At 40.0% G+C, this 20683-nt stretch overlaps 2 protein-coding genes across 2 annotated transcripts; one reads left to right on the top strand and one right to left on the bottom strand.

Annotated features, from left to right (window-relative positions):
* Positions 1-337: 337 nt before the first annotated feature.
* LOC129349160 (DNA-directed RNA polymerase III subunit RPC1-like) lies at positions 338-3733 on the top strand. Its single transcript, XM_055011617.1, has 4 exons — positions 338-523; positions 1621-1752; positions 3431-3563; positions 3646-3733. Exons 1-4 carry the CDS (start codon positions 338-340, stop codon positions 3717-3719), a joined length of 525 nt encoding a protein of 174 aa, XP_054867592.1. The 3' UTR covers positions 3720-3733.
* Positions 3734-4050: 317 nt separating this feature from the next.
* LOC111564424 (pyroglutamylated RF-amide peptide receptor-like) lies at positions 4051-20409 on the bottom strand. Its single transcript, XM_023263978.3, has 7 exons — positions 20328-20409; positions 20088-20276; positions 16589-16747; positions 14555-14616; positions 12592-12827; positions 9743-9840; positions 4051-9640 (listed from the first exon to the last, which is right to left on the bottom strand). Exons 1-7 carry the CDS (start codon positions 20407-20409, stop codon positions 9243-9245), a joined length of 1224 nt encoding a protein of 407 aa, XP_023119746.2. The 3' UTR covers positions 4051-9242.
* Between the last annotated feature and the right edge of the window lie 274 nt (positions 20410-20683).

Raw genomic sequence — 20683 nt, 5'->3', positions numbered from 1 at the left:
GCTGAGAGCAGTGAGAGTTTGCTTAAATGGCGAAATAATTGGCTGGAAAATCAAAATGACTAAGAAGCTGAAATGTTGGAGCTAAAAAGTCAGGTTATAATTTTTGGGGGGTTTGTTAAAGCAACACCTTTCACATTTTATCATTCTATCTTTTGTATTATTTCTAAACCACAGTGCAGTAAGACAAATAAAATGGAAAAAAATATCTGTACTGTTATGTTAATTTACGTAGTTCTCATAAATTGAGATATGATTCAAGTAAAGAACTACTTGTGTTCTGCTATGAAAAGGAAGCACAAAGCCCTGCATTAGTCACTGCTTTTTTTAATTAACACTGATGTCATTTCTCACTTCTTTGGTGGTGGTTCAAGGCATACCAGAGGTCGCCCGAGCAGTTATTCACATTGACGAACAGAGTGGCAAGAACAAGTACAAACTTCTGGTGGAGGGCGACAATCTGAGAGCTGTCATGGCAACTCACGGAGTGAATGGGAGTAGGACCACATCAAACAACACATACGAGGTAAGAGTCAGTGGAGAGTTAAAGCCAGTCGTGCTTTAGGTTGCTGTCTGTCTAAGCAGTATGCTAACCTGGATGTTTTCACTTTTTCATAAAGCTTTTGCAAAATAATTTCTGGTTTTGTGTTGCAGTTTTTTTCACTGCACTGCACAGAAATCTAAAATAGTTCACTTACACTGCTAACGAAGCACTGCTAACTGCAATAAACATGTTGCATTTCGAAAAATTTTTTGGAAAGCTTTTAGTGTGAAGCAGGATCGTTTCAGTTTGCATGTGATCACATACAAACGATGATTGTACAAACAGGAGCACAGGAGTGAGACTAAGCACTAACGAAGCAGACATTCTGGTTGAAGCTACAAAAGAACAGAGAGCTAAACGGCCCTTAATGCTGACACACTGTCCCTCTGTAGTAGGTTGGATTTTTTTAATCCAGTTTAAGGTGTGATAAGTTGTGTTCAACTGTTACTTATTTCCCTTGAACGAAAGAGGTTTTCAAAAACTGGGATAGTCTTAAAATGAGAGGTATTTTCCAACATTGGTCTGCAAGATTACATGAAGGTGATTTATAGCAGGACAGTTGTATTGAGTCAGGAGTCTGCAGAATACAGATCTGCATTCTACAACACCAAACACCTTTACCAGTTGTAGAATGACCACTATTGTTCTGCAGAGGTTTCTGTTTGGCTCTATTTGGCCTGGTTTATGGTCTCTCAGGAGTATCTAGTCCCTTAGACTGTCCCAGCTTGAAGCCCAGTGCAGGTTACTTACTGTCGAAGGAAGAAAATGATTTTAATGTTTGTGGGTGGAAGCTGATAGCTTGATTTACATTAGGTAAAGGCGAATGTGTATGTGATGATGATTTCACATCTCTCCTATAAAAAATAGTAATTAATCTTGAACTTAGGTCAAGTCGTTATTTATACAGCACCTTTAAGATAATGGCTGTTGAGCCAAAGTGCCAGAGAAGTTAGATGGCAGATTAAGACCCTACATCATAAGAGAAAATACCATGTGATTGATTTATTTGTGGATCCAGCCTCAAGACTAATGTCAGAATGTTTTTTCTTCTTTACAAGCTGCTCTGTGTCTTTGTTCAGGTTGAGAGGACTTTGGGTATTGAGGCTGCAAGATCCACCATCATCAATGAGATTCAGTACACCATGGTCAACCACGGAATGAGCATCGACCGGCGTCACGTCATGCTTCTTGCTGATCTTATGCCCTATAAGGTATGAAACATTGCTCTCTCTCCCTGTGTGCGTTCATGAGTGTGTGTGTGTGTGTGTGTGTGTGTGTGTGTGTGCGCGCACACACTCACTACTGGTCAAAAGTTTTAGAACACCTAAATGTTTCCAGTTCTGTATTGGAAAGTATGCATGTTCATGTCTCATTGTACTCTGAAATGAAAGCATAGAACACATAAACAAATGATGTTCAAAAAAACCTATTTAGAAACCAAAATGTATTCTAAACTATTGACTCATCAAAGTAGCCGCCTTTGCCAGATACAACAGCTGAACACACTCGTGGCATTCTTTCAACAATAGAAATCAAATATTCTTCAGAAAGTTCTTCCCAACCCTGTTGCAGAAGTTCCCATAAATGTGTGGCACTTGTAGGTTGTTTTACTTTCACTCTTCTGTCCAATTCATCCCAAACCAGCTCCATGGGGTTGAAGTCTGGAGACTGTGCTGACACTCCATGTTTTCAAGCTCATCGTCTGGTTCTTTGCTCCTAAAGTAGTTCTGGCAGAGCGTGGACTGATGTTCTGGGTCATTATCTTGCTGTAGGATAAACCCCTGACCAGAGGGTTCTGCATGGAGCTGCAGAATGCTGTGGTAGCTGTTTAGGTTCAGGGTTCCTCTCACTCAGTATAAGTCACCGACCCTGGATCCAGCAGAACAGCCCCAGACCATGATGCTTCCTCCTCCATGTTTGACAGTTGATGTCACGCACTGAGGAACCATAGTTTTGCCTGCTCGACGGCGTACAAAAATCCTGCGTGATAAACTAAAGATTTCACATTTTGAGTCATCAGTCCATTATACCTTCTTCCAGTCTTCAGTGGTCCATTAGCGGTGTTTCATGGCCCAGACAAGCCTCTTTTTCTCATTCTGACATCTTAGTGATGGCTTTCTTGCTGCAACTCCACCTGTCAAACCTGCAACTCCAAATCTTCTCTTCACAGTTGAAACAGAGACTTCATCCTACGACCATGATGAAGCTGATTGAAGCTGTTGTCCTGTGAGCTCCTATCACCAAGCTGTTGAGTCTCAGAAACTTGTCTTCTGATTGTGTTGTGGTTTTGGCTCTTCCAGACCTCTTCCTGTCAGAGTTTTCTCCAGTTTCTGAGCCTTTTAATTGTGAAGAAAACTGTACTCATCGACACCTCGACTTTCTTCACAATTTGTCTGTAGGAAAAACCTAAATTTTTAAGTGTTATAATGGTCTGTCTTCTATTGTTGCCTTGTCCTTGCCAATTTTTAGAGCAACACACTACTTTCTGCAGTACAGTACTGTTCAAATAACAGTATTGAAGGTATGGTTCCACGGTGTGTTCCAACACTACTTTATGCAGACAGAGGGGGTTGTAAGTCATCAAGAAAAGTTGGGACACCTGTAGGATTTAGTAGCACCAACTTTCAAGGCTTAATAAACCTCCATTGCTGCACAACACCTTTAAGTTGTTAACCCGTTTCTTGTTCCCTGAAAAAGGCCTTTTGTATAATTCTGAAATGTACATTAATCTTGAGTTTTGAGTAATCTTACCTTTTTTTTTTAAAACCTCCGGCAGTTCGCCACTTACCTTTGTACCATTTCAGCTGTTCATTGGATTTGAACTGCTTGAATTTCAATTAAAAAAATGTGCAGTATAAAGTACTTCACTCCTGTCTTCTGTCTATAAAGGGGGAGATTCTGGGAATTACCAGGTTTGGTTTAGCCAAAATGAAGGAAAGTGTCCTCATGCTGGCCTCCTTCGAGAAAACAGCTGATCATCTCTTCGATGCTGCCTATTTTGGACAAAAGGACTCCGTCTGCGGTAAACTGCTGCTTCATCTCTGTAATTAATCCTAAGTTTAGTCCTTAATTAGGTATTAACATTTCCTGTGTTTCTATTTCAGGTGTGTCTGAGTGCATCATTATGGGGATTCCGATGAATATTGGAACAGGACTGTTTAACTCTGCACAAGGCTGACAAGGATCCCTCCCAGTCAAAAGGCCTCTCCACTATTGACACTCCAGACTTTCCATATACCCTCTGATCACATAGCAGCAAGACAGAAATAGAAAATTTAGAAAATTTTTTATTCATAGCATCTCCAGACAGTAAGATTATCCTCAAACAAAAAGTGCTGCCAAAGTGTCAAATCATACCCTTTTTGTGAGATCTGACAGAAAATCGATTTGTCTTCTGTTTTTTTTGGCATTCTGTGCCAATGCCACACACTAAGAAGGTATCTTTTTATTTTACAATAGCAAATTTGTTAGCACATAAGGGGAAGACAGTACAATCGCTATTATTTCAGTGTAATTTGGTTAACTGGGAGGAGATCGAAGAAAGATTTTGCTGCTTTAAACCCTTATCCTTAACTGCTTCTCTGGGTTTTTACATGTTTGTAGAAGAGTGTGTTTCCTTGGTTATTACAATGTTACATAATCTTATGTTCCTACAGTGTAAATGGCTCAGAACACTGTGGATGTAGACTGGATCTCTTCTGTTTTGGCACTTGGTTTTGAACAATAGTATGAGGTGCGTGTTCGATAGCATTGTGGCTTCCATTTGATAAAAAATGGTACTCACACTGCAAAACACATGTTGGGTATGAAGATTAGTTTGTCATTCATGTGAAGTATTGGTTTTCAGGCGAGACTCAGCTTAGTAGAGGGTGATTGAAATTGAGATTTTACATCCTGTAAGAAGTTTACTCATGGAATAATGTATGTAATGTAAAAAATAAATCACTCAATGAAACTACTGAACATCTTGTTATGGGATCACATGAGTTGTGATGCCTTTTCTGGACCAAGGCACCAAGTAATCATGAGTCAGATCATCTTTGAACTGGGCTTTGAATTTGATCTCAACTATGTAGCTCTGTGTTTCTTGTTGACATAATTGGACTACAGACAACATATAAATACCCGGCAAAGTACTCAAAAGCATCTTTGTGGTAGTTGAACATACAATCTACGCTATTGCAGCTGTTAAAAACAGACAAACTGTTACTGTTTTGTAAGTGCAGTGTTTCAATAGTCTGATGCTTCAGAATTGGTTATAGTGGTGCACCCTATTCATTCCCATGTTCCCCTGCTCCATATTATAGCACTTGAACCTGAAACAAATGTTCCCCAGCTCTGTATCTGCTCAAAAATGACATGGGCTATTGTTGGAACTCTTGAAAGAGGTTTTCTGTTCTCCAGCACTACTGTATGGCTCTCAGTGTAATAGGCCTCCTCTTGAAGGTAAAGGTGAAGAAACGTGGATTGGATGGTGAGTTGACATCTGGCTCCTTTTAATTGAAGTGTCTTTTAGCAATGAACCAAACTTCAAGTAGCCCCAGATGATCACTCTAGCCATTTTTACTTTCACCAGCTTGGATGTGTCAATGAGTGAAAATGTGGGATTGTCAAAAGCGTAGTTACTAGTTACTGATTTGTACTTCAGAGTCTCCTGTTAAACTCAAAGATAATATGAGTTGACTATAATCAGGATGGGTCATTCCAACTCAATTGACCATTTAATATTTGTCAGATATTTTTTTTTGTGCAGACGGATATTAAGTAGTCATTAGGTAACTCTCACTGCTCTTAAACTTCGAGTGTAAAATTCTGTAGAGCAATGTTTGAAGTGCCGTAACTTGAGACATAATGTAGCTAGAGTCCTGAAAGTTTGCACCCTAATTGATTAGAATGTGATCTTCAATGATACAACCCACTTTTGATAAAATAATACAAACCAGTAGTATGATGTTGCAAATTTGGTCAAAAAATGTCCATTATTTTCTGTTTCAATATTCCACCAACCATAAAACCCCTATTTTTCACCCTAAGAGGCTGATTTTTTTTTCCTGTGATTGGCACCACCCAAAGACAGCATTCTAAATTTGAACATATCAGACAAAAAGTACATCTAACAACACTCCTTTGTCAGTGGAAAGCTTTGTGAATTTGATTCTCTGATCATTTAAAAATCCTGCCACAAACTTTAGAAGGCTGTGAAGGTCTTCATCGTATCATTCCCTTTGACGAAATACAGTAGTGGTTAAGGAACTTTACATTTGACTTGTTTTCCTTTTAGATCTGGGTCACCGCTGGAATCCATAACTTCCACAAAGGACCATGCTATAGGTTTATTTTTTTTACAGTCACCTCTCAAGCCCACATATTTGATATTCAAAGAGATTGACTACCATCCATCCATCCATCCATTTTCTTCTGCTGCACTTAAATCAGTCTGTTGCATGTATATTTTCTTACTTTTAATGTATTTTTACTATTTTTTAATGCACTGTATATTTTACTGACCATGTCTTTTAATGTTGACTTTTAAGCCGGTACTACCAACAAAATTTCATTATGTAACTGGTGAAAACTAATTGCATGATGGCAGTAAAGATTCTTGACCAGTTTCCAAAGTGAGTATAGGCAGCTTATGAAGAGTTTGTCACTGTAGGAATGGATGAGAAACCTCATGTTTAAAGCTGAGTTCGCCTTCACAGTAAGTACTCAACATTCACACTTATTTCACAACAAAGCATTCATTGACTTCACATTCACATTTTATGAATGCAAATTTGACTAAAACACAATCTCTTTGGATCTGAAAAATGTTTATATGCTGCAACACTCATTAGTTTTTGCACATATGTATTCATACGGACAGCCATTTCCCAAATTATAACCACACCGAGAGACACAAATTTTCAAAGAAAGAAGAAAAGAAAAACAAGATGTTCCCCATTTAAGTGGAAGACTTGCTTTTATGCTCTGTCTTGTTTTTTTTTTCATCTGTACTTTACATAAAAGAAGAGATAATTTGTCTTCAAAATGCAGAGGAGTTAAAGTTGCTCAGAGGATAAAAGCTGCAGTTGAAATTCTAATCATGTTGTAAACCAGGATGTGTCAATGATAGAAGCTGAACCGAGGCTTTGTCCACACATACACAGATATTTTTTAAAAGTTAACTTCAATGCGTTTTCATCCACATACAAACACAACCTGAACTTTCACAAAACTCCTTCCGCTGTGAAGATATTCAGAATCTCAGTGTTAATGTGAAAACAGTTGTAGTTTGCAATGTCATCTCTTTTGTTTGTTGCTGGTGCTCATCTTGCTAACAGGACTTTTCCCGTTGGCACTTACACTGATCAGCCAAAATATACACAGATTAAGTGAATTACGTTGATAATTTTGTTTTGCTTTTCCTCCCTCAGCAAGGGCAACCACAAAAACTGCTTGAGGAACATAAAAAGAGTCCAAGGAGTTTACCCAGCCTCCAGATTCTAGTAGTCCCAGTGTGATCGAGCATCCACATGACTAATCCACAGACGTCCCACCCCACAACCCACAGGAGCTAAAGAATTTACTATAGCCAGACACCACAGGACGCCACCAGAGGGTTCATTTGTATGACCTTACAGGTAAGAGCAAGTGACTAAACAATATTTGCTAAATGATTTCAATGTTTTGGCCAGGGATGCCCCAGCTGATATCATCAGTCCAATTCGGGGTCTATCATTAACATCTTTTAACTTACCCGTATCTGCTTTTTTTCGAAGCCTGATTCTTTGTTGTCATACACTGTCACATGTCAAAATGAAAAAGTATGAGTTGTGTTGGAACACATTATTAAAAACATTAAGGCATTTATGTGACATGAAGTGTCACATATGTCTCTGTCATTGTGCCTGTTGCTAGCTGAACTCCTACAATGCTCTCTGCTTGCCTGTAGTCCACTCAGGTCACTACAGTGTCAAACAGTAAGAGGTTCCAAGTGCTGCAGCTAATGTATAATACATGTTCTGACATGTATGTAGTGAATACAGGATTTTGCTGTCTTTTGGAGCTTGTGGAGCTCATGCTATTTTCTTCACGCTTTGCCTAGCATTTAAGTTGACAAGCATATAGATCAGATCGATTATAAGAATTTAATGGACTTTAAGTGCTTATTTTCTTGGGAAATGGTGTTGATTATAACTGGGTATCAGCAGATACGAAATATTAAACGAATCCAATTGGAACCAGGGAGAGAAGCATGATCTGGTCATCCTTAGTTTTGACTAATCAGTGTAAATGTACGTTCACCAGTGGCAGCAGTTGTGAATTTTCAAAAAAGGACAATGTGGACAGGATTTATGGATTCTGTAAAGCATGAAATCCAAGGCCCAGTGAAACCTATTATCCTGCACTTTTATGACTTGTACCCACAGAATACATTTGAGTACATTCTATAGGGGGTAGAGATGTGACTGAATTTCATAATGAGCAGGATTTGCACACGCTACATACATTCTTTAGCCTATCAGTGGTAAAATAATTTCATATGCACAATCAAAAAAAAAAAAGATCAGGTGATTTTTTTTTTTTTTTTTTTTTGCATTAAAAACTATTAGACAGAGCTGCTTTATGTATTCCCCGTTGGGCTTCTCATCTCTGTTTGTTCTGATTGACACACAAGTTGCTGCAAGGTTTCTCTTTTGTGTGTGAAATGAACAACATGTTGGCAAAGGAGAGAAGAACTTTGAGGGTCGGTATTGAAACGTGCATGTAAGCAGCTGAATGAATGAGGGCCATTTTAACATTTCCAAACATTTTCCCTTCTACGAGAACACCGTACTTCTAGTCTGAGCTCATTCAGGATGACATTGAGCATGGTTGCCTCTCATGCATCATTAAATGCTCACTGAAAGCCCTTCACCACCAACAGGAAACACATTCTGTTCTGATCTGCACATCTAGTTTTAGCCACTAGGAGCGTTTCAACCAAAAAAGAATTGGTTCAGAACCTGGAAGGTTCCCAGCTTTATTCCTTTACCTTAAATGCCACAACATCAGTGGGAGTGTCAGACCCTACTGGTTGGAAAGAAAAAGGATGTGCAATGCTTCTCTATTGTTGTTGAGTGTGTTCTTAATTACACTGATCCATCACTGGTGGAGACAGGAGCCTATTCACTGTTTGACACCAAGATTTCAAGAATCCTGAATGGAACCAGTTCAAGAACCAGAAATAATTTGGTGGAAGATAGGTATGGGAGAGGCTGGATGTCCTGCAATTTTCAAGAGTGGTCAGTGGGCGATTTGAAAGGATGATGAGTAGATATTGAAGGAGAAATTACCAAACTGCTTCCCGCTTGTTAACCTGCCAACAGAGTGCTCTTATTTGGCTGTCCTCCCGTCAAAAAATCATAAATCACCTGCCGGACCACTGTTCCTGAATGCTCCCAGTTTTTATAGTAAAGCTGCCTCTTTTTAATATCCATTCCCAGTTCTCCTGCTGTACTTCTGACCAGAATGAAAACACAGATTCTAGCTCCTGCCACTGCAGAGATACAGTCTGTTGTCTTGCTGTTGGACTTTTGAGCCTTCTGAACTGCAACTGTGAGACTTGAAATCATGTCTAAGGTGCTCGTGGCTGCTTGTGCCAAGCGCCAGGGATCGACAGCAAACAGGAGGGTCGAGTTGAACAGTTGAAACACCTGAACTTTGCTCCACTTCGTCCTCATTTGACTTGACTGGAGCTATTTGCTGGCAGCTCCGTTTGGATGGTGGAGATTTTTTCGCCTATCATTTCCAGCGAGCGCTCTCCCTGCGATGAAGTTGAAGGGCCTTTCTCCGCTGAGGGCAGCTCCAAGCTGTTGCCGTCGTCCGGTTTTATGAAGGCTTCTCTGCTTTGGGGTTTGATGAACTGCACGCTCAGCCTGGGTGCCACCATGACGTCGACCTGCTGGTTGGGTTTCCGGACGCAGTGCGAGAGCGTGGAGACGCAGCTCTTCTTGAAGTTCTCGTTCATGAAGGCATAGACGATGGGGTTGTTGAAGCTGTTGAAGAACCCGATGGCCTGAACAATGGCGATGATCATGTTGAGTGTGACTCCGTCGTATTTCTTCTCAAGGTCATCTGGACATACAGACACAGAGAGGACTCAGATTGATGCATGCAGTGAGGTTTGAGCTATATCAACAACTCCCATTGACCTTTAATGCATCCGGCAATACTTACAGTACTCAAACAGCATGTGGACTGTGTGGAACGGAGCCCAGCAAATTGTGAATAGCAGCACAATTGTGATCATCATTTTAACGGCTCTTTTCTTTTTCCTGCAGAAGGTAAAAGCAAAAAATCATCTGATCTTTCTTTGAAACTAGATGAAAGTCTTTCCTGTTATAGCTGGAAAGTAACAAAGGCAGCTAATATTAATGATGGCACTCTTTTCCCACTGAAATGCTGGAGTGAGCAGCAACAATCAACATGAAAAAACACAGTCCTGACAGTCACACACTTGAAAGGACTGCCCTTTTTTTGAACAGACAGTTTAAAAGTAGCATTTTTTATGTTTTCCAAGTCACAGGGGTTGGTTATTGTTGAGATCGATCAATAACTCCTCTTCTGCTTACAGATTCCAACAGGGAAACCAGTCAGATATTACTTTAAAGATTCCATAGATGTTTCACATATATTTTAATGCAGTGACCATCAACTGGCGGCCCGCGGGCCGAATCCGGCCCGCCGAACCGTCCAATCCGGCCCGCGACTGGATTCCAAAATTGTGAGGATCAAAGAGAAAATATCATGTGGTCCACACTATTAAAGCAACTGAAACAACAATAACTGAGACTCTTAACTATCAGTAATCCCCACCATTTATGACTCTATTTAGGCTACATTCCCAAATGAGGACAGACTCGCTGCACTGTTTAACATTTATTGTTTCACACAGTTCTTTTTTTAACATAACTTTTCCTCATGCCCTTACTTAACATTTGGTTTTTATTTCAAAGTCTCAACAACAAGCTTCAAACTAGTAGACTTCTCAGGACAAAAAAAGGAGGAAAAACCAACTGGCATAACTTAAAATAGCATGGTAAATAAATACTAACCTGGTACCAGAACAAAACAGGTCACAAATAACGTTCGCACATCAAATAAAACGTTAAGTGGGCTATAGCGATTTCAGATCACAAGGCTGAAATGGGCTCCTCATACTGCTTAATGGCTGAAGTTACATTTCCCCTCTGACACCAACTTTTTCACATCAGGCTTGGCCGCTGTCAGACTTATGCGCAAACAGTCCTCCAAAGACTGGTTTGACAGTCGGTTCCTCTCGTGTGTTTTTATCGAGTTCATCTTGGAGAACGCAGCCTCGCAGGTGTAGGTTGAACCCAACATGGTGAGCACATACATAGCCAGCGTCTTCAATGTGCCATCGTCCTCGGGACAAGACATCCAGAATGCGCTCAGGCTTTCAGCACCATGGAGAGCAGCCTGGATTTCAGCCAGCTCGCTCTGAATGGACGCCTCGTCCAACGGCATCATTTTCACTACGTTTGTGGAGAATTGTGGTGTTGTCCTCCAGCGGAAGCAATGCCAGCAGCTCCTCTCGGAAATCTTTGCCATCAAAGTATCTGACAAAAACGCACAACTGTGAACTATCCGTGTTGTCAGTGGACTCATCAATAGCCAGTGAAATGTATTTGGCTTCCTTGATCCCGTCAATGACAGCTGGCTGGACATGCTCTGCCAAGACGTGGACACGACGTGCAGCAGTTGAAGCAGAGAGAGGCATTTGTTTGACAGATGCAATAACTCTGTCCATGGATTTGTCGGGGGCACCGTTCCTCCAGAACGGTGACCATGCTCTCCTTTAATAGCTCACTTTCTGTGAAAGGCCGGTTATGTTTGCAAAGCACCCAGGCAGCCTGCAGAGATGCACACCTTACTCTCTCTTGATCAGTTAAAGTTCCAGTAATAATGCCATTTGCACGGGTGCAGGCAGATTTCAATGTGGCCATTTTTCTCTGACGGGCCTCTGACTGCTCAGGATATGAATCCTTGAAATTTGTATGTTTAGTGTTGTGGTGACGGCGCAGATTATATTCTTTTGCAACAGCAACAGTTTCGTAGCAAATGAGGCATACAGGTGACGCATTTCGGAAGGTTGGCATGATAAATGCCTACTTTTCAGTCCAGTCATTATTAAAGGATCTGTTTTCCACATCAACTTTTCCTTTCATGGCCTTTGAGAGTGCCATTTTACCTGTGTTAAGAGGCCTTTTCCTTTCACTTCCGCGGTGTTTGTTTTTCAAGTGCTCTATAAATAAAGTTGACTTAATTGAGTTGAGGCAAAATATCTCTATCACTCCTGGTGGTTGACTGTGGTATAGGTGATAGGAGCCTGACTCATAAAGGCTAAAAATGCCTTCAGTTTTGTAATGAAATGGAAAAAAATATAAACAATAAACATCAAATAATAATGTTATGCCAAAATTTGATTTTTACTTAGTTTTTGTTTGAGGGTCCGGCCCCCAAGGTGACTGTCCGGTAAAATTCTGGCCCTCTGACAAATATAGTTGGTGACCCCTGATGTACAGCATATGTGTTAAACAGTGGAGAGCAGGTTTGCATCTAAATCTAAGCTGAAAATCAGAATATTTAAATTAATTTACATAATTTAAAAATTCACTAAAAATAAAACCTCTATAAAATTCTTCACTACTCTGTGCAACCAAGAAGCCATTAGAGACTCAGCTGTGACCAACCTGCACGTGACAAGAATTCTGGGACTTTTCAGCTAAACTAGGATGAACTTTACTTTTTGCTTCACTATTAAGTGACAATACTGTTCAAACTGTGCAGAACGTGTAACTTCTTTGGACACTTGACCTGTCCAACCAGTGGATTCACCAATGTAACAACATGGACCACTGACCCATTTTTTGGGTTCCCACCCAAAAGCATCGGCAATTTTGCTAACTGCAATGCAAACCAAAATAAAAAGATATTCTATCTATCAAGAGACAGGATGATTAGATAAAACACTTCTGCGTGGTCACCTCGGTTTCCTAACCCACCTTGAGATCTTGTTGATCTCCCTGTGGTTCATGGTGTTGAGGACCGAGGTGTCGCCAACCCTCTTGCGGATCCACAACTCGATGCCGATGCGCGTGTAGAGGAACAGCATGGCGGCCAGAGGCAGCAGGAAGAGAGCCACCATGATGAAGGTGGTGTAAACCTGCTGATGGGTGAGAGATGTCCAACTCTCCTGGCAGCAGACGTGGTAGTGATCATACAGGAAGTCGTACTTCACCTGACAGAGGGAGGAGGAACAGCTTTTAGCCCTGCGAGAACAACTAAAACAGATGAATGCTCTGATTTACAGGGGGGTATTAACATGATATTTTGGGACCCATATGATGGACAGTTTGTTTGTTTCTTACAAAATCTGGAGTGCCTCAGGAGGGTTTAGATAGACACGTCCAGACAGCCAATAGGAGGTGGTAGAGCAGCTCACAAAGCCCATGGCAAATTCCTCTTAACCCTTTAAAGAGCAGTCATTGAAATACTTTGAAATTCAAAATTTCAACCCTGGAGTGTTATTGGTGGATATAAGACTTTTTCACTTTTGTGATATTTTTCAAAATTTTTAATTTTCATGTTGAAACTCAAAATCAGTGAAGTTACCATATATGGTTCCTTGCCTGTTAGTGGTTAAAAAATCAAAAATCAAAAATTCCAAGAAATGCATGTCATCACTTAGCACAACTACTCAGTCATAAAATGTGTGAATTTCATCAACCAACCATGGTTAGTTTTGACATTTCAACCGAAAATATGGAAGAGGATCGAACCGCAAGTCTGTCTTTTTCCAACTTCAGAGAAAAAAGAAAGTTTGATATGTTCCAGGCCTCTGCTGATTGGTCAAATGCCACAATATCGTGTTCTGTAATGTAGAGTGATCTTCGAAGATTGGCTGGGTGAAGACCACATGCTTCTCGACCTCACCGAGAAGCAGATATTTAATGTGTGTGGAAGTTACCAAATATGATCACTTGCCCCATAAAGGGTTAAAGTGGGTTTCGATGCACGCATGCATGTGTGAATGTAATCTACATGACTGTGCACTCACTGCCTTCTACATGTAGGAGTGTGTCTATGAATAGAAATGCAACAATAGTCATTCAGTAGTGTCTCCACCAAGGCTGGACTTTATCTATTATTAAATCACAACTCACTGCCAAGGATTCACTGAACAGGCTGCCCAATACTGCTATGGCTAATATAAATGTGGCACTGATGTGTTTCATTTCTGTCTCATCAAATTTATGCTCCAGTGAAGAATTTTCTGATCATCAGTAACCCACTACTATACTGTTATTTATGCTGTAATTTGCAGTTTTGATTAGTTGGAAGTAAAAAATGTAGAGCTGTTGCTGACTCAGTATGAGGATATTTTTACAGGCTGAAATTTCAAAGAACAGGATTGGGCTTTTCATAACTTTCTACTTTAGATTGTAATTCTTCCATTGAACGTTATGTTTCTTTTTAATCTGCAGCATCAGAAACTTTTCTTGGACACTTTCTAGGTTTTTCCGCCATATGCTCCGCCAACGCTGGCACCCCTCCTGAGCTCTGGCTATTAATCAGTGCTAGCTGACAAAAACACATCACTAACAGTGTACCACTGCAGGAATGGAGCCACATTTTAAAACTCTTATATCCTGCAGAGGCATTCACCCATTGCTGTAAGCTTAAGGCTTGAATGTTCAGTTACTGCCTATTTGAACCTCCTCCATTCTGTGCAGAGGGACTACTATCAGGAATGTGAACTCCTCTGAAGAAATTTCTGTATTCTTCTGTGCAAGATACAGTAATGTGAGATTATCAGTCTTGATACTGAAAATAATTCTAAGCTCTTTGGAGCTGAATCAAGCTTCTGACATTCACTCGTATCAAGAATGTGGTTTTTATGCTGTGCAGTCACAGCTGAAGGAGGCTATAGAAAGCAATTTTGTCATTGCTCTGAAAGGCACTTACCTTTAGCTGTTGTACAAACAGCATTGGTGAACCCACTATCACTGAGGCAATCCATACAATCCCTGCGTGCAGGAGGCAGACATATATGTAATATGGTCAGATACAATCTGCAGGGTCCAATACACTGAGTATACAGGATGTACAATTTGATAAATGCAGTGGCTGCCAAGGACCATCAAGGAGAGCAACCTCTGTGTGATTAATGCCAAACCGGAGCCGCAGCAGCTACAAAATTAAATTCCTCTCTTGGATAATTAAGAACCTGTCAGTCATTTGGAGCGTCGTCTCTTCTCCTCCACAGATCTTTGTTATGAACTCCAACAGTGCAAACCCAAAATACTAAGGCATAATTTTGCTCTTTTGCTTTGCTATCTGAAATATGAATATAAGTTTTGTCTCACCATTTCACATACAAAAACGCTTTAAGTGCACAAATTTTTCATTCTCTTGTGAAGGAATATGGTTTAACTCTTACTTTAACTAAAGACCAAAAGGTAGATGATCAACACGCTTGGCATGGAAGTCTCAAATGTCATTATTAATGAGATGTGAGAAATATATGCACTACCGTTCAAAAATTTGGGGTCACTTAGAAAAGTCCTTATTTTTGAAAGAAAAACTTTTTTTCAATCAAAATAACATTAAATGAGTCATAAATCCAGTCTAAACATCGTTAATGTGGTAAATGATTATTGTAGCTGGAAATGGGTGATTTTTAATGGAATATCTCCATAGGGGTACAGAGGAACATTTCCAGCAACCATCACTCCTGTGTTCTAATGCTACATTGTGTTAACTAATGGTGTTGAAAGGCTAACTAATGATTATAAAACCCTTGTGCAGTTATGTTAGCACATGAGTAAAAGTGAGTTTTCATGGAAAACATTTTCAGTTTTCTGGGTGACCCCAAACTTTTGAACAGTAGTGTACCTTTTTTCCTCAAAATTATACTCATATTCTTTAATGAAAGTCAGCGTGAGTAACATTTGCTTACTCATTTCTCTTTACATATCAACCAACAACACACAGACACCAATACTGACTACTAATTGTTATCAGCACTTGAGGTGTTTGCAAGCTGCATAATTTACATGCTTGCTTGTGTACCAGTAAGAAGGTAAAAGTGGTTTATGTGCATGGAGGATTAAAAAAACTAAATCCTCTACTGGGCAGAACTGGGCCCTGTCATCTGTGGGTAAACAAAAAAATAGCATTTTTGTGGATTCCAGTTTTGCACAGCATCAACATAAGTAAACGTGGTAAGAATCTGGGAGGTGAATATGTTGCTTTGGTTGAAATTACAGCATAGAAAGCTGAAGCGACATCTTAATGGACAACCTCGACTTCACATAATTGTTGCTTAATTAACACACAAATGTGGCACCTGGATTGTTTGAGGGATTACAGCGGAACTAAAGATGTGCACAGAGGCATTTGCATTGTTGTTGTCTGTGGTCTACTTGCATGGCTTTTTGCAATCTTAACATCTCTGTTTCAAGGTTGCCATGAGTAACTCTAGGTTGCAAAGCAACTGAAACACACAATTACCACCTCAACAATGCATCAGGTCTGCTCATAAGACAAGTTGATCAGTTAATTTATCTCCATTTAGGAATGCGGCTTTAAAGTGTAAAATGAAAAGCATGCAAGCATCGTTTTTATGAATCCATATAAGTGTAAGACAAACATCAAAGCAGCCTGTGTATGTTTGTTTTTATGCAACCAGGAGAAGCATATTTCAGCTTTCGTTGAAGGCTTTTTCCTCGAACGTCCACAGACATGGTTTATTCTGCAGGATTATTCTTTTGTTAATTGAATTTTGTGTAAGTACAGTGTTCGTGCTGGGTGCAGAACACATAAAAGGAGCAAAATGGCCAACGTGCACACGTGATGTCGCTCGATGCGAGTACACCAGAGGCCTAACACCTGTTTATTTACTTTCAGTGAATCGACTCCATCTTTCATTTGTTTCGTTTGTTCACAGAGCAGAGGTTGCGCTCTTAAAAGCGTAATAAGCCACTCCTGCAAACATACCTAGCATCTTGAATGCTCTTTGGGACGAGTACTGCCGCCTCATTTTCAGCGGGAATACAATGCCCTGGTACCTCTCAATGGCGATGCAGGTCATTGTGAGGATTCCTGTCACTATGGCTGTGGTTTGCACAAAGGGAACTGTCTTGCAAACCAGGACTCCTACAGGAAATAGACACAGGGATTAAACAGTGGCCTACTGAGAAACGACACAAAACATACATTTCTATTAACAGTTTGCATCACTCATGTTGTCGGGTTGAAGAATGGACTCAGACATGAGCTCCTCCTGATCCTTTTTAATCTTCCTGTGGGGAATTGAATTAAAATCACGGTGCAATCATAGCTGATTACAGAATAGAGCAATCACATGTTGCACACATAATGAAGCACAGAGCAGAAACACACAAGCCCACCATGGTGCACTGTGAACTAATTGTGACTGCCTCTCAATAGAGGCACATGCTTCGAGCTTGCTTTGGTTTTGCCATGATACACTGAATACCCGCTGCTAGTCATAATGATGAGAAGTGTTAAGCAGACATGCAGTCATTTGCAGTGTAAGGCTGGTAATTATCACTTGCTGTTCACAGAAGATGCTACATGTTGTCAGGTGTTGAAACAGTAACCGAAAGGCTGCCAAGTGTGATGAGATCCAATAATTTGCAATAGTAACAACCTGTTACATGGTGAGATGACAGCACCTGTTGTTCTAACTGGAGGGTCTCCAACCTCCAATTAGAATCACTGGGGAAAAAGCTGTGTCATTAATGCTTCAGCATATATATATATATATATATATATATATATATATATATATATATGTATATATGTATATATGTATATATATATATATATATATATATATATATATATATATATATATATATATATATATATATGTATATATATATATATATATGTATATATATATATATATATATATACGTGTATATATATATATATATATATATACATATATATATATATATATATATATGTATATATATATATATATATATATGTATATATATATGTATATATATGCAGATTTCTTCCACCCAACTGCAGAGAGAACATTAGGTCTCTCCTGTAGTGCAGTGGTTCTCAACTGGTCTGGGCCTGGGACCCACCATAAAACTGAAATGACAAGTCGTGACCCAAACAATATTTCTCCAAAAATCAACAATTTATTGATTGAGCGTTCGAAGACAAAACTTTTAAACCTGAACTCAAGTACTTCACAACAACTCAAAATCAAGCAGCAATACTAATTCAAGTACTGAGGACTTTGAAACAAGTAGAACAATAGCCTCAAGTAGTTCTCAGGATATATAAAAGTGCATTTTTTTTTCTACAAAAAAAGGGCAATTCAACAAAACCAGTAGCTTCTCATAATACTGCACAAGTCTGCAACATTGCTGTTGTAGCTGGAGAAACGATGTATAGAAATATGTGCAAAAGAGTCCAAAACATGAAAACTGATGAAGTGCATTCAACAAATTACTAAAGTGAAGAAATGCTTAATGTTCTGATCAATCTCAAAATGTAAACACAATAAAACATTTTTCAAAGGGCTTAACTATATTTGAAAGCCAATATTTGGGGAAAAAAATAGTGTGCAATATTGAAAGAAAAGTGTTTTTAAGCACTTACAAATAAACAAAAGTCACAAGTCACAATAAAAGTACTGCAGAACTACATGAAGTTCTAATGGCTTAGCTGAGGATGCTTTTTGGCCTTTACAAGAGTCTCAAAATCTGGCTGTATGCATGATAAAGCAACTCTGAGGTCATGCTCAATGTTCAGTTTATTTCGGTATTTTGTTTTCAGCTGAACAAGAGCTGAGAAGCCACATTCACAGAGGTATGTGGTGCTGAATGGTAGGAGGATTTTTACAGCTCGACTAGCAATGGAGGGATACTCTCTCATCACATCGTTGCACCAGAACTGGGAAAGGCTTACCTCTGTGAATTTCTTTCTGAGAGTGCGGTCACATGATAGCTCCACCAGCTGACATTCATCGCTGCTAGGCAACGTGATGCTTTCCATGTTTATTCCAAACGGGTCGCGCACCCAGTCGTCCTCGGGTTGTTTATCGGGAAAGTAGTCGCTAAACCGCTCGAAAAGTTTATTCAGATGCGTGCTTTTGGACTCCTTTGTCTTCGATGTAGGAAAATCCATATTTAATGTACTCGCTGTCGTACTTGCGTTTAGCCATGCTGCTGTTGCTATGAAAACATGCAGTTTCTTCTACAGTAATACGAGTGTCCTCACCGGTCGCTGCTGACACGACGACCCCCTGCGGGTGCGGAGGGGAACTACAATGACTCGCCACTAAATTGGATTATCTTTATTTTTCTCTCTTTTTAGAAAAAGGCTCGCGACCCACCAAAAACGGCCCCGCAACCCACTTTTGGGTCGCGACCCACCAGTTGAGAAACACTGCTGTAGTGGAATTAGCATAATACTATTCCTACTCTTATCATGTATCATGTTCTATGCATGCTGATGTTTGCACTCACTAGGCAGAATTCACATTCAGTCTACACTTAAAACATGTGAAATACACTTTGAAATTAACATTTGTAATCAAATCTGTCAACTTATGGCCTGAAAGGGTTCTTTCTGAGCTGGTCCTGATATTTCATTTTGCAGTTTTTATGATGATGATAGTGTTCAAAGTTCGATACGAGCATCACAGTTGTCCCTCATCCACATCTTTCATCATGCTAGAAGACTGATTCTATCAAGAAAAGCTGCCTGTAATATGCCAATGTTAAAGACTTTTCCTGTCATGCCAGTTTACTCATTTTTCCGTAAATAGAGGTTACATATCACTTCTCTCCTCATCTCAAATTCCATACAGTTGAGGGGAAAAACATGATTGGATGCTCGGTTGGAGCCAGAAGCACTTAAGCAGCTCCCTCCTGTCGTCTGTCCCCATAGATTTCTGCCTCAAAATAGGCATTCTGATCTTTTTTTCTCTTCTCTCTCTCCATAGTTTAGCCCTAAGGAGACACAAGAGCTCATGTGTCATTTAGATGCATTAGTTCCTGCTGAGGCATTCTGGGTTTTCGTTTAAAGTTCATTCCTTGAAGGAATCAATATGCTGTGTTTGCTTTCTGGCTGAGATCATTCAACCTGTTTGCTTATGGCTCTGAGGCTTTCACTCATTATTTGGATATGAGTTGCACCAAGTTGCGTAACTAATATGGGTGACAGACTTCTACTTTTGCATGCATTATTATTCTAAATCCATGTGCTCTGTGAACTTATGCATTTGAGTGTTTAATCTAATGCAAACAGCAAAAAAGGTCATTTTTTGTTTGTTTGTTTTTGTATTTTCTCCACAGTGAATTTCAATAAAAGTCCGATTTTCCAGTTTAAATGTGAGTCTGTCTGTTTCACCACAGTAGCTTTTGCATTCATTTTCATTAGTCAGATATTTTTTCCGTCCCCCCTTTTCCTCCGTGACATGGTTTTGAAAAAGTCAACTCACCTCCGAACCACTCAGACGAGATGTTCTGCAGCAGAGTGAAGGGGATGCAGAAGAAAGTGATGAGCAGGTCGCTGACAGCCAGGGAGCAGATGAAAATATCCGTGGCCGTCTGGATAGCGCGTTTCTTCGTAATTATGTAGATGACCAAACTATTTCCAGCCAGAGCCAGGAGTGATAGAGATATTTTGCCTCAACTCAATTAAGTCAACTTTATTTATAGAGCACTTGAAAAACAAACACCGCGGAAAACGTAGTGAAAATGATGCCGTTGGACGAGGCGTCCATTCAGAGCGAGCTGGCTGAAATCCAGGCTGCTCTCCATGGTGCTGAAAGCCTGAGCGCATTCTGGATGTCTTGTCCCGAGGACTATGGCACATTGAAGACGCTGGCTATGTATGTGCTCACCATGTTGGGTTCAACCTACACCTGCGAGGCTGCGTTCTCCAAGATGAACTCGATAAAAACACACGAGAGGAACCGACTGTCAAACCAGTCTTTGGAGGACTGTTTGCGCATAAGTCTGACAGCGGCCAAGCCTGATGTGAAAAAGTTGGTGTCAGAGGGGAAATGTAACTTCAGCCATTAAGCAGTGTGAG

This window comes from Amphiprion ocellaris, chromosome 1 (assembly GCF_022539595.1).
Source record: "Amphiprion ocellaris isolate individual 3 ecotype Okinawa chromosome 1, ASM2253959v1, whole genome shotgun sequence".
NCBI lineage: Eukaryota > Metazoa > Chordata > Actinopteri > Pomacentridae > Amphiprion > Amphiprion ocellaris.
The sequence above is the reverse complement of the archived record's forward strand: the minus strand, read 5'-3'. Positions and strand labels throughout refer to the sequence as shown.

What these genes read in the sequence shown, in the direction of transcription:
- LOC129349160 (XM_055011617.1), top strand. Translation starts at nt 338, where the DNA reads ATGTCATTTCTCACTTCTTTGGTGGTGGTTCAAGGCATACCAGAGGTC. An exon ending in CATCAAACAACACATACGAG is followed by an intron (nt 524 to 1,620) that starts GTAAGAGTCAGT and finishes GTCTTTGTTCAG; the next exon opens with GTTGAGAGGACTTTGGGTAT. An exon ending in ACAAAAGGACTCCGTCTGCG is followed by an intron (nt 3,564 to 3,645) that starts GTAAACTGCTGC and finishes TTTCTATTTCAG; the next exon opens with GTGTGTCTGAGTGCATCATT.
- LOC111564424 (XM_023263978.3), bottom strand. Translation starts at nt 20,409, where the DNA reads ATGGAGAGCAGCCTGGATTTCAGCCAGCTCGCTCTGAATGGACGCCTC. An exon ending in GAGATCAACAAGATCTCAAG is followed by an intron (nt 9,841 to 12,591) that starts GTGGGTTAGGAA and finishes TACCTTCTGCAG; the next exon opens with GAAAAAGAAAAGAGCCGTTA. An exon ending in CCACATGCTGTTTGAGTACT is followed by an intron (nt 9,641 to 9,742) that starts GTAAGTATTGCC and finishes CTGTATGTCCAG; the next exon opens with ATGACCTTGAGAAGAAATAC.